Genomic DNA, 14,400 nt, shown 5'->3' on the forward strand with positions numbered 1-14,400 from the left:
TGGAAGAAGCTTACTCAGATATTTTACTTAAGTAAAAGTAACAATACCACAATGTAGAAATGCTCTCTTACAAGTAAAAGACATGTGTTCAAAATGTTACTTGAGTAAAAGTACAACAGTATTGGCATCAAAATATAATTAAAGTACCAAAAGTAAAAGTACTAAAATGTTTGAAAATAGCGGATCTACAAGCTCTCAACGTGTCGCAATGTGACGCGTTGTGAGCTTGTAGATCGTCTATTTAAAAAAAATAGGGCTAAAGTGGTTAATCTGTGCTTTATAATATAATAATTTATATCTGCAAAGTAACTAGTAACTAAAGTATTCAAATAATTGTAGTGGAGTAAAAAGTACAATATTTGCCTCTGAGATGTAGTGGAGTAGAAGTAGAAGTATCGAAAATTGGTGGGTCGGTCGGTGGGTGGGGGGGTGGGTCGGTCAGTCTCTCATGGTCAGTCTCTCGTGGTCAGTCTCTCATGGTCAGTCTCTCATGGTCAGTCTCTCATGGTCGGTCGGTCGGTCGGTCAGTCTCTCATGGTCGGTCTCCCATGGTCGGTCGGTCAGTTTCTCATTGTCGGTCTCTCATGGTCGGTCTCTCATGGTCGGTCTCTCATGGTCAGTCTCTCATGGTCGGTCTCTCATGGTCAGTCTCTCATGGTCGGTCTCTCATGGTCAGTCTCTCATTGTCGGTCTCTCATGGTCAGTCTCTCATAGTCGGTCTCTCATGGTTGGTCTCTCATGGTCGGTCAGTCCATCCTGATTTGCTAAGATTGGTTTCCAAAGTTTGCAGGAGCGGTCCGTTTTGAATAAAATGCCTCAAATCATGAACACAGCGTGGGATCTCTGTGAAACTTTGCACACACATTGCCACAAGGCCAAGGAAGAAATGTCACCCTACATTTTCTTATGGTGGTGCTATAACAGGCCGAGATGCTATACTGTAAAGTCTAAAAAAAGTGTTTACCTGAAAATGTATGAGTTTTTTGACAGTCATCTCTCATGGTGTTTTTTGTCTGTTTTTATCAGTCCCAGAGTTGAGCAGAAAACATTTTCCAGGAAGTGAAGGGTTTATCACTCCATCTCTTGGCTGAGTAAAAGGCACACATAGATTATCTAGAATTATGCAAAATGCACCTCAACCACAACGTTCCACCTAAGACATGACACAGACCACCATGGTGGTTGTGGGTTCAAAGCCACCGTGGTGGTTGTGGGTTCAAAGCCACCGTGGGCTCCCCCCCTGATTTGCTAAGATTGGCTTTCAAAGTTTGCAGGAGCGGTCCGTTTTGAATAAAATGCCTCAAATCATGAACACAGCGTGAGATTTCTGTGAAACTTTGCACACACATTGCCACAAGGCCAAGGAAGAAATGTCACCCTACATTTTCTTATGGTTGCGCTATAACAGGCCGAGATGGTATACTGTAAAGTCTAAAAAAATGGGTTTGAAAAAGTGTTTACCTGAAAATGTATGAGTTTTTTTTGACAGTCATCTCTCATGGTGTTTTTTGTCTTTTTTTTCAGTCCCAGAGTTGAGCAGAAAACAGTTTCCATGAAGTGAAGGGTTTATCACTCCATCTCTTGGCTGAGTAAAAGTACCCAACTCCAGTACGTGAGTCAAAGTATTGACAATCCTGGTCAAATATTAACCCAAATACAAGTGAAGGTTGCTCAGTTGAATTTGCAAGTAGTGGGGGGTACTTGCTTTTTAACATACTTAAGTATTCAAAAGTGCATGCTTTATTAAATGCTTAAGTATTCTAAAGTAAAAATGCTGTATTAGAATATTATATACAAATATTTTTCCTACAACAAAATAAATAAATAATAATATTGGAAATAGCAGATCTATAAGCTCACTGACCTGTTGTGAGCTTGTATATCTTCTATTTTCACTATATTTGACGTGGTTAATTCATAATGTACTTTTTTCCCCTTCCTAGAAACATATAGTGGAGTCAAAAGTAACAACATTTCTCTTTGAAATCTAGTGGAGTGAAAGTCATGTATACAGTAAAGTTTTAAGTACAGTACTCAAGTAGATATACTTAGCTTCTGTCCACCACTGGTAAAAGAGTGCTTCACACTCCCTCTAGGTTCTATAGAACGGTGTGACTGCAGCTGATGACGTCAGGCTGATCATTTCACGTCAACTCAGTGGAAACATAGAGAAAAAAAGAGCAGAGGTTAGAGACAGAATGACGGGAAAACTGTTCCAATGTAAACACATATAATAAATAACAGGTTAGAGACAGCATGACAGGAACTGGTCAAATATAAACATAATAACAGTGATTAGAGACAGCATAGCCCTGGTCCAGAGTCAGGGTTGCCAGATCTGCTTATTATAATTCCATCGCGACGCGTTGTGAGCTTGTAGATCTGCTATTTTCAAATAGCTGATGTATATGTTAAAGTGCTCATGTGACCCATTGTATAATGACATTTTTGAATGCAGGCGCAGGTTTCAAGGGTGTTTAATAAAGTCCAACAAAGGTACAAGGGCACAAGGCACAGTTCAGACTCAGAGAAACTATAAACAAGGGCAAACGCGGACGGGACCGTGTGGAGCTCCTAGTCTAGTCTAGAGCCAAACAATACTGCCTGCTGGCAGAGTGGAAGAGGGGGGTGTATATAGGAGTGCACTAAGGAGGAACAGGTGTGTAAGGTTAATAGGCTGGAGATGAGGACCTCTGGAATGAGGGCGTGGGCGTGGTCGTGACAGTACCAGCCCCCCCCCCCCCCTGACGCGTGGCACTGGACGCAGGACGAGCAGGACGAGCTGGAGGCCGACCCCGAGGGCGTGGAGCGGGTCGATCAGGACGACGCTGATGGAAGTCCCGGATGAGGTTTGGATCCAGGACATCAGCAGCTGGAACCCAGCAACGCTCCTCAGGGCCGAACCCCTCCCAGTCCACCAAATACTGAAGCCGACCCCCACGACGCCTGGAGTCCAGGAGGCTCCTAACAGCATAGGCAGGAGCACCCTCTATGTCCAGGGGAGGCGGTGGGGCATCAAGGGGGACAGCATCAGCCAGGGGACCGGGAGTCACAGGCCTGAGGAGGGAGACATGAAAGGTGGGTGAAATGCTCTGTCTGGACCTCCCTCCGTAACCCTCTTTGGAACCAGGTGCGCAGACCTCATTTTTTAAAAACGGCGCTGTCCTCTCACCTTGAGACTACCTGTTCATGTTTTCACTCATTATCAGTAACAGATCTATGACACAATAATTCATGTACTGTATGTGCTTTGTGTATTGTTGTATGTTTTGTCTTGTTTTCCCCCCTTGATTGATGTTGTTTTGTCCTGTTTATTTATTTATGTTTTGTTTTTGTTCTGTTTCTTAAATGTATTATTATGTATTCTGCAACTGCGGAGCCCCTTGAAAACGAGATGGTTCGTCTCAGGGGTTTTTTTCCGAATAAAGAATTTCAATATACATGTGCAAACCTGCGGGCACAAAAACAACCAAAAAACTCCTTGTGAGTTTGATTTTTTGATTGATTGATTGAAATTTTAGGCAAAAGAATGTAAAACAACACAGTTACATTTATAATGCTTTTGTCTAAAAGGTCCGGCCAAAAAAGTCCTTGCGGGCTTGTTTCCGTTGGGGTCCTTGAATTAATTTCATAGACATATAGTAGCAACCAAACAGTTAAAAAATCAACAAAGAATACAGAGGGAAAAAAATATATACCATTATGTACAAGAAAGGCATGAGAAAATAAAAAATTATATGCACAAAAAAAGCATTAGAAAATAAAATAAAAAGTATGTACAAAAAAAAAGGGGGGGGGGTCGTCTGTCTACAGGGAAACTGGTACTAGCTCCTCTTTAGGCCTCCAGAAAGATGTGTTTTTAGGGCTGTTTTGAATGAGCCCAGCGAACTGCATTTTTTGAGGGATGGGGTTAGACTATTCCATTCCTTGGTGGCTGTGCTATAGAAGGAGAATTTGCCCATGTTTGTTTTATGGGTGGGTGTTACCAGATTGTTGTTTACGCTCCCTCTAGTTTTGTGACTGTGGGTGTCACTAACTTTTTCGAGGTACTTATACAGATATGCGGGTATAGGGGGCAATTCGGGCAAATCTGCATTTACAATTTTGAAGACCAATCACATTTTTAGTTGTATAACCCTGTCTTCCACCCTGAGCCAGCCTAGGCTGGCAAAGTGAGTGGGAGAGAGGTGGGTCATGGGCCCTAGTCCGAGAAGTAGTCGAATCAGTTTGTTTTGGGAGGTTTGAAGCTTAGTCTTCAGTGACACTGAGGTGTTGGAGTACCAAGAGGAGCTAGCATAGTCAAAAAGGGGCTGAATCAGGGCCCCTGAGAGGGTCCTGAGTGCCTGAGGGTTGACAAAAGAGGAAACTCTGCCCATAAATCTGGTTCTCTGGTTTACTCCTTTGAACACCTTTGTTGCCATGCTTTCACCTGTCAGGTGTTTGTCAAGAATACATCCCAAATAGGTAATCTCTTCTTTGCTAGTGATGATTGTGTCATCGACTTTGACCTTGAAGTCATTTACCTTCATTTTACTGAGGGAATGTTTGGTCCCAAATAGGATGGATTCAGTTTTTCCAAGGTGCAGTGACAGTTTGTTATCGGTAAGCCAGGTACGGATTTTTGAGAGTTCAGAGCTGAGAGCTTCCTCGACTTGCAACTTGTCCTCACCCGAGATCAGGAGTGCCGAGTCATCAGCGAACAGGAACAGTTTGCAGTTACAGGCAGCATTCATGTCGTTAATGTATAGAAGAAACAGTAACGGCCCTAGAATGCTGCCTTGAGGAACCCCGCAGCTCACCGGGAGGGATGAGGACATGGTTCCGTTGATGTCAACCACTTGTTCTCTACCCTCCAAGTAAGATCTCATCCAATTTAGTGATGTGCAATCAAAACCAATCGCCTTCAGCTTATCAAGTAGAATTAAGTGGTTTACAGTGTCAAACATCTTTTGGAGGTCCAGCATGACCATGCCGCAGTATTTGCCCGAGTCTACCTCACGTTTGATGTAATCGGTCAAATACAGTAGGCATGTGTCAGTGGAGTGGGATGTTCCGTGCCGTGTTAAACCAGTCCATGTGAAGTCAGTGTCAGTATTCATGTCTCTCTGGTGTCATGTGGTCTGTATAGATATAGGTTTGGAGGGTTACGCTCAAAATGTCAAGATTATAATGGACTTGTACTCTAATAGGCCTGTTTGTCATGTATTTATGTGTGAGTATAGATAAGCAAGCAGGCAGGAAGGGCTCACGCACGTGTGTGCGTGTGCGTGTGCGTGCGCGTGCGTATATGTGACCATTGACGTAGGGTTTAATGTACGTCATGTTGGATTTTCCAGTTCAGATTCACAAGAAGATGTGCTAAAAAACACTTCCTCACAACATCAGTAAGAAAACCATGACGTTACTTATTTGGGCTTGTTTCTAAAGTGTAGTTGCTTATTTGGGCTTGTTTCTAAAGTGTAGTTTCTTATTTGGGCTTGTTTCTAAAGTATAGTTGCTTATTTGGGCTTGTTTCTAAAGTATAGTTGCTTATTTGGGCTTGTTTCTAAAGTGTAGTCAAATTTCAATCATCTCGAATTATGTCTCTCGGCAAATAAATTACTCATCAACAAAACAAAAACAAACACTATGCTTTTTGGAACTAAACAGAATATTACATCTAAAACCATTAATCAATCATATAATATCCCTTGTCTTGACGGTACGCAACTGCATAGAGTTGATCACATCAAATATCTAGGCCTATGGCTGGATTCAGAACTCACATTCAAATGTCACATTGACAACATTGTTAGAAAAATAAACTTTATTACTGGTGTTCTCTACCGTAACAGAAAATGTTTTACACTTACAGTTAGAAAAAAAACGTTCAACTCATACTTCCTATTATGGATTATGCTGATGTAGTCTATCAGACTGCATCTAAAAATAACCTTCGTCCACTTAATACAATATACAACCGTTTATGTAGATTTTTTCTTGGCTGTCCTTATATGACTCATCATTGCACCATGTATGAAAACCTTAACTTGCCATCTCCCACAGTAAGACGACAGCAGCACTGGTTACAGTTCATTTTTAAATGTATCTACTTTAATTACCCACAGTACCTCAAACAGTATATGAATCATTTTACTTCTAGACACCAACTGAGACATTGTGCACAAGTTTACTTTGATGTTCCAAGCGTATCTAATTCAGTTTCCAAAAAATCCTTAGGTTTAAAGCTCCTTCTGACTGGAACAACCTACTTGTTCATATTCGGTCAATATCATCTCCCAATTTTTTAAAACGGCGCTGTCCTCTCACCTTGAGACTACCTGTTCATGTTTTCAATAATTATCAGTAACAGATCTATGACAGAATAATTCATGTACTGTATGTGCTTTGTGTATTGTTGTTGTGTTATTGTTGTATGTTTTGTCTTGTTTTCCCCCCTTGATTGATGTTGTTTTGTCCTGTTTATTTATTTATGTTTTGTTTTTGTTCTGTTTCTTAAATGTATTATTATGTATTCTGCAACTGCGGAGCCCCTTGAAAATGAGATGGTTCATCTCAAGGCGTTATTCCGAATAAAGAATTTCAATATACATGTGCAAACCTGCGGGCACAAAAACAACCAAAAAACTCCTTGTGAGTGATGCCGTGTTAAACCAGTCCATGTGAAGTCAGTGTCAGTATTCATGTGTCTCTGGTGTCATGTGGTCTGTATAGATATAGGTTTGGAGGGTTACGCTCAAAATGTCAAGATTATAATGGACTTGTACTCTAATAGGCCTGTTTGTCATGTATTTATGTGTGAGTATAGATAAGCAAGCAGGCAGGAAGGGCTCACGCACGTGTGTGCGTGCGTATATGTGACCATTGACGTAGGGTTTAATGTACGTCATGTTGGATTTTCCAGTTCAGATTCACAAGAAGATGTGCTAAAAAACACTTCCTCTCACAACGTCAGTAAGAAAACCATGACGTTACAGAGAAAGCACCTGATGAACACATATAAACAGGACAGCTGATGTGTCACAGAGACAGAAGACAGCTCGTCTTGTTCACTGAAGGTCCAGTTAAGACTAAAGTTTGACTGAATGTCCATTTGCTTTTATCTGTACTGACAGCTAGAGACGAATTATGAATCACATGCTGGTGCTGTTGGCTTTGTTCTGGAGCTCAGGTAGGACTCTGTTTTAATACGTTCAGATTGATGTCACTTTGGTTTTGAAATATTGCTGATCATGACTGGATCATTCAATGGTTTACGGTGGTTTATCTCTGACGTGGTTTTACATTATGAGTCCTTGAGAAGTCTCATGTTGTCACCGACCTGTCTGTTGACACAACATGGTGACACAACGTTTATTATGTCATTACTATACTATAATACTTACTATGTTTACTATGTATTATGTCTAGTTTTTATGCATTATGTCTAGTTTTTATGCCATGCATACGGTAGGTAGCTTGAACAAACATTCAGAGGATCTAGGCACTCGGGTGGGGCAGTGGCTGCCAACCAACGTGGTGGTTGTGGGTTCGAACCAAGGGGCAAGGCTTGGATATTTACGATGAGGCCAACACGGAAGCTTATGAATGGCCAGAGTGGCGCTGTTTTACCCTGCGCCGACCTGAAGTGTCAGAAAGAATTTATTTTAGCGCAAGTGAATGGGTTTTTGACAAACTTTAGACTAGATTTTCTTACCGTAATAAAAATTGTCATAAAGTCTATATGCTTCCAGTTGCTAGTTTAAAGTCTCCTTTCAATCATCATGATATGCGTTTTGCTAAATTATGGTCCCATTTATTCTAAAATTGACGATAAAGTAGGCTATGCTCCAGGAGGGGCGGGATGATTTGATTGACAACCTACACAACCAATAGCATTCATTCCCCGCCCCCGCTCTTGATTGACAAGCTACCCAACCAATAGCATTTTTGGGGGTGTTTTCCGGTTCGCTGGTCACGTGTCTGGTCTCAACCAATAGCGTTTGAGTTCCGGACGTGGCCAACTGTATATATTAACGATGGAGGAATGCATGTTCCTGAACTATCAGCTTCATTTTCGTTCTGTAGAAAGCAGGGGAGTGGCTTTGTCCATTCTTTTTTACAGTCTATGGTTCGAACCCACCGTGGGCTCCCCCGACTGCGCTGCGCTGCAGTGTTGCCATGTCCACTTATTATAAGCCACTTTCTGTAAGGTTGCTTGTAAATATTTAGTTGTGGGTTGCGTTTTTTGGGCTTGTTTCTAAAGTGTAGTTGCTTATTTGGTCTTGTTTCTAAAGTGTAGTTGCTTATTTAGGCTTGTTTCTAAAGTGTAGTTGCTTATTTGGGCTTGTTTATAAAGTGTAGTTGCTTATTTGGGCTTGTTTATAAAGTGTAGTTGTTATTTGGGCTTGTTTTTAAAGTGTAGTTGCTTATTTGGGCTTGTTTCTAAAGTGTAGTTGCTTATTTGGGCTTGTTTCCAAAGTGTAGTTGCTTATTTGGGTTTGTTTCCAAAGTGTAGTTGCTTATTTGGGTTTGTTTCTAAAGTGTAGTTGCTTATTTGGCCTTGTTTTTAAAGTGTAGTTGCTTATTTGGGCTTGTTTTTAAAGTGTAGTTCTAAAGTGTAGTTGCTTATTTGGGCTTGTTTCTAAAGTGTAGTTGCTTATTTGGGCTTGTTTCTAAAGTGTAGTTGCTTATTTGGGCTTGTTTTTAAAGTGTAACTTTGCTTATTTAGGCTTGTTTTTAAAGTGTAGTTGCTTATTTGGGCTTGTTTCTAAAGTGTAGTTGCTTATTTGGGCTTGTTTATAAAGTGTAGTTGCTTATTTGGGCTTGTTTATAAAGTGTAGTTGTTATTTGGGCTTGTTTTTAAAGTGTAGTTGCTTATTTGGTCTTGTTTTTAAAGTGTAGTTGCTTATTTGGTCTTGTTTCTAAAGTGTTGTTGCTTATTTGGGCTTGTTTCTAAAGTGTAGTTGCTTATTTGGGCTTGTTTCCAAAGTGTAGTTGCTTATTTGGGTTTGTTTCCAAAGTGTAGTTGCTTATTTGGGTTTGTTTCTAAAGTGTAGTTGCTTATTTAGGCTTGTTTCCAAAGTGTAGTTGTTATTTGGGCTTGTTTTTAAAGTGTAGTTGCTTATTTGGGTTTGTTTCCAAAGTGTAGTTGCTTATTTAGGCTTGTTTCTAAAGTGTAGTTGCTTATTTGGGCTTGTTTTTAAAGTGTAGTTGCTTATTTGGGCTTGTTTCTAAAGTGTATTTTTTAAAGTGTAGTTCTAAAGTGTAGTTGCTTATTTGGGCTTGTTTCTAAAGTGTAGTTGCTTATTTGGGCTTGTTTCTAAAGTGTAGTTTTTAAAGTGTAGTTGCTTATTTGGGTTTGTTTCTAAAGTGTAGTTGCTTATTTGGGCTTGTTTCTAAAGTGTAGTTGCTTATTTGGGCTTGTTTCTAAAGTGTAGTTGCTTATTTGGGCTTGTTTCTAAAGTGTAGCTGCTTATTTGGGCTTGTTTCTAAAGTGTAGTTGCTTATTTGGGCTTGTTTCTAAAGTGTAGTTCCTTATTTGGGCTTGTTTCTAAAGTGTAGTTGCTTATTTGGGCTTGTTTCTAAAGTGTAGTTGCTTATTTGGGCGTGTTTCCTAATGTTGTTTAAACCAGATTGATATGCATTTAATGTTCCAATAACTATTTTTATCTGTAACCATGTGTTCTGCAAGCTCAATGAATAGGCCTACATGCATTTAATTATTATATTAAAGGTAGGGTAAGTGATATTTTTTGGATATTTTTTTTATTTATTTTTTGGTTAAAAAGGTTAAAGTACTATATTCTGATAGTAATCTTTGTTACAGAGTGTTTGTTCGGTCACAGGGGTCTCTCCAGCTCTTAAGTAAAGATTATAATACATTTTCAGGTAGGTGACAACTTTTAAGCTAGCCTGGCATGGCCAGACTAATATCACTGCATAGATATTAGTCTGGAATCTCTGTGTGGAAGCTGGAGAAAATTGGGAGATTCCTTTTACTGAACAAACACACTATAGCAATGAGAATATTTAGCTATTTTGCAATTATTTGAATAATTGCAAATCACTTAGCCTACCTTTAAGTGTTGGATTGTATCATATATAGGTTTTGCCTGGTGTTTTTGGGGGGTTAGTAGGGTAAGTGATTTGCATTTATGGGGGTCCCTGGCATGTGTTTTCATATGGGGGTCCCTGACATATATTTTCATATGGGGGTCAAAAATAAAAATGTTTTTATTTAAACAAAAATAGCAGATCTACAAGCTCAAAATGCGTCGCAGTACGACACGTTTTGAACTTGTAGATCGGCTATTTTTACTACTTTTGAATTGGAATCCTGAAAAGTAACATTTTTATTTAATTTCAAATGCATTTAGTTATACTTATGTTAACTTTATGAACTTAAATACAAATACATTGGACATAAAAAAGACAATAGCATTGTAATACTAGTCCTTAAGCTACTAATATAGACTGAAGTAATGAAAGCGGGTCATGTTTGCATGTTTGGAATTGTAACAGCTGAAATCAATAATGGGTTCATCTCTGGCACCCCAATCTCCACTGCAAAATGTGTGTTAATTTAACTCTGAGAGCGTACAAGTAGAACCAAATGGACCCAGTTTTGAAATAATTGCCGATCTAGAAGCTCACAACGCGTCACAATGCAACACGTTGTGAGCTTGTAGATTAGCTATTTTTTTAAAAGACAAAGTATAAAATATAGGGCTTAACCGTTTAAACCCCAGCAGGAACATTAGTCATAAATAGCAGATCTACAAGCTCACAAAACGTGACAATGTTTTATTTTTGGTGAAGAGATTTGGTGTAGAGGGAAAAAAGTGGCCCAGACACAGAGCCATCTCAGGTCCACTTTACTGTCTATGGGGTTTAAGGGGTTAATTTGTGTATGTATGTTTTGTAATAATAATCTAAATATACAAAGTAACTTATACTGTAACTAAAGTTTCCAAATAATAGTAATGGAGTAAAAAGTATAATATTTGCCTCTGAGATGAAGTGGAGTAGGATTATTCAAACATGTAAATACTCCAGTAAAGTCAAAGTACCTCAGAAGTGTACTTAAGTACAGTACTTGGGTAAATGTACTTAGTTACTTTCTTCCACTGGACACTACTGTCTCTGTTACAGTGAAACTCATTTACTTTGTGATTTTCCCCCAGCTCTCCAGACTAAACAAACAAGCAGCATAACAGGTAAACAAACATGAAACAACAAGGTTTTATAGAGTATTGACTAAAAGGTCTTCTTCTAATGAAAATGATATTACTGTTTGACTGTCCGTCCGTCCGTCCGTCCGTCCGTCCGTCTTTCTGTTCACCCCCTCATTGTGTGTATTTGTGTGTGTTTGTGAGAGTGTGTGTGCGCGCATGTATGTGTGTGTGTGTGTGTGTGTGTGTGTGTGTGTGTGTGTGTGTGTGTGTGTGTGTGTGTGTGTGTGTGTGTGTGTGTGTGTGTGTGTGTGTGTGTGTGTGTGTGTGTGTGTGTGTGTGTGTGTGTGTGTGTGTGTGTTTAGAGTTTACTATGAATCCATGATGACTATAAATCTGCCCTGCCAAGGTAAAGTGCAGTAACTACGAAAAAAACCCCCACTGCAAAATGGGTTTAAAAGTGTTTCAACTGGTCAGACAAATGAGATATTGGCACATAAGTGATATTCCACAAATTTTGCATCTGTTCTTGAGGTAATTGTTTATCCCCCAAAATCACAAAGGCTAATTTGACCTTTGGGATACACAAATAAAGTCGGCGTGTCCAAAAACGTAGTTACTGCTCTTTTGCTTGGCAGGGCAGAATTGGTTCACTTAGTTTAATACTCTCTCTCTCTCTTTCTCTCTCTCTCTTTCTTCAGAGTCTGTGAGGTTGGTGAATGGGACCAATGTGTGTTCAGGCAGAGTGGAGGTGGAGTCTAATCAGTCGTGGGTCTCAGTGTGTGAAGGTGACTTTGACCAGCAGGATGCACAGGTGGTCTGTAGGCAGCTTGACTGTGGGCCTCCTTCAATCCTCCAGGGGGCGCTCTATGGAGAAGTGAATGCATCGATGTGGACCGAAGAGTTCCAGTGTGAAGGCAACGAGTCTGCTCTCCTGGACTGTAGAACCTCAAACTCAACTAGAAACACCTGCTCACCTGACAAGACTGTTGGACTCACCTGCTCAGGTATATAATAATAATAATAATAACTAGAAAATGTGCTCCTCGGAGCACAAGTCTCCGGCAGCAAATATTGGAATTTATTCCAAGTTTGGAACTTTGATGATAGGCGTTGCGCCTTTGCTTCTTCATCAGTTTGCAGACAATGATTAGCTTCTTCAGTTTGCACTGTGTCATCAACTGTGACTGGAAAGTACTGTTCTTGATTAATCCTGTCTAAGCTATTTATATTACGTATTGTGATGACACCAGTGTGTCTACATAATGTATTGCTCCGCCATTTCTCAGCCATTTCGTGATTATTCCTGTCTTACCTCACTTTGAAAGAGACTAAGACTCTTTCAAAGTGACACATCTATTTATAGGCAGCTATACGTCATGCGTCTCACTAGCCAATCAGAGCACACTCTTTCAACGTATTGTCACGTGTCACGTGAGGCTTGACCAATGTTAGCTTGGCCGAGGGGGGGGGGGGCGGAAAGTGAAAACATAGTCTCCTGGTGGAGACAATAATAATAATAATAATAACTAGAAAAAGTGCTCCTCGGAGCACAAGTCTCCGCCGGCAGACTTGTGTTGGGAATGTTGGGAATGTTCTACTTCTGTGAATGTTCTACTTCTTATGTTCTAATTATTATGTCCTATCCGTCCTGTCTATGTAAGTGTCCTATCCGTCCTGTCTATGTAAGTGTCCTATCCGTCCTGTCTATGTAAGTGTCCTATCAGTCGTGTCCTATCCGTCCTGTCTGTGTAAGTGTCCTATCCGTCCTGTTTATGTAAGTGTCCTATCCGTCCTGTCTATGTAAGTGTCCTATCCGTCCTGTCTGTGTAAGTGTCCTATCCGTCCTGTCTGTGTAAGTGTCCTATCCGTCCTGTCTATGTAAGTGTCCTATCCGGGAGGATACACTTGATGTACACTCGCTCAATGCGGAAGTGGAGAGCCTCCTCGCCTCCTCCACTCGACTCCACTCGCACATGAACAATTGGACCGCGACTACTTCCGGTTCGAAGTCGGAGTGACCGAGTGGGAGTGAGCGAGTGGCCGAGATTTTCGGTATTGGAATCTGGCTTATGACTCTTTCAAAGTGACACATGTATTTATAGGTCGCTATCCGTCCTGTCTATGTAAGTGTCCTATCCGTCCTGTCTGTGTAAGTGTCCTATCCGTCCTGTCTGTGTAAGTGTCCTATCCCTCCTGTCTGTGTAAGTGTCCTATCCGTCCTGTCTATGTAAGTGTCCTATCCGTCCTGTCTGTGTAAGTGTCCTATCCGTCCTGTCTGTGTAAGTGTCCTATCCCTCCTGTCTGTGTAAGTGTCCTATCCGTCCTGTCTGTATACTGTAAGTTTCCTATCCGTCCTGTCTGTGTAAGTGTTGGTTCCTGATGGTCCTGTCTTACCTCACTTTGACAGTGGCACAGACACTGTCAAAGTGACGCCATGTATTTATAGGCCGCTATGCGTCACTAGCCAATCAGATCACAGTATTTCACCGTATTGTCACGTGTCACGTGAGGCTTGACCAATCGGTGTGTCATATTTAGAAAGTGAAAACAATACTCTCCTGCGGAGACTAATAATAATAATAATTATAATAATTATAAAGGATAAGGATACTTCCTTTTAACAGGTCCGTTCATGAAAGTCCTTGCGGTCTTGTTTCCAATGAGGGCCTGTGAGCAATTAGGGGTTAAGAGTCTTGCTCAGGGACAAATTTCATTGACACATTTGCTGGTCTGGCCTGGAATCGTACCTAGTGCAACCAGGTCCTCTGGCTCCCTAGACGGGCTGGGCTCTCTAACCACTCAGCTATGGCCGCCCCCATCTATTAATACATCATAATACTACACTTTATCTGTACAACACTTTTCAATCAAGGTTTACATGCTTCAATTTACAGGAACATAATATGGACAAGATATATGCTAAAATAAATGGTGTATTATGCTGATTAATTATCAATTTTAAAACACAGGCAATAAAACAAAGTAAATTAATAAGCACTATGAACTTGCCTTAACATAAGTTTGAAAAAGCCAGAGATAAAAAAAAGGGAAACAAACTAAAAAATGTTGTTTAATTGGATTATAATTTTATAATGAATGTCATATGTATTTACTACTTACTTTATTGTCTGTGTACAGATGTTAGGTTGGTAGGAGGAACCAGTCACTGTACTGGTAGACTGGAGATGAAACACCAGGAAGAGTGGAGACCAGTGGTTGATGGTTGGTCTTCATGGAACCTGAA

General features: G+C 40.4%; 1 protein-coding gene across 1 annotated transcript in view; it reads left to right on the forward strand.

The window, feature by feature from the left end:
* Positions 1–2,831: 2,831 nt before the first annotated feature.
* The window catches only part of LOC311036148 (uncharacterized protein), a gene marked incomplete at both ends in the record, with an annotated part of 40,508 nt that continues 28,939 nt past the window's right edge, over positions 2,832–14,400 (forward strand). The window contains one exon of the mRNA XM_084044675.1: positions 2,832–3,078. Within this exon, the coding sequence (XP_083900801.1) occupies positions 2,832–3,078 (247 nt within the window). The remainder of the gene's footprint in view (positions 3,079–14,400) is intronic.

Source organism: Gymnoscopelus microlampas, assembly GCF_963454915.1.
Source record: "Gymnoscopelus microlampas genome assembly, chromosome: 20".
Taxonomy (NCBI): domain Eukaryota; kingdom Metazoa; phylum Chordata; class Actinopteri; order Myctophiformes; family Myctophidae; genus Gymnoscopelus; species Gymnoscopelus microlampas.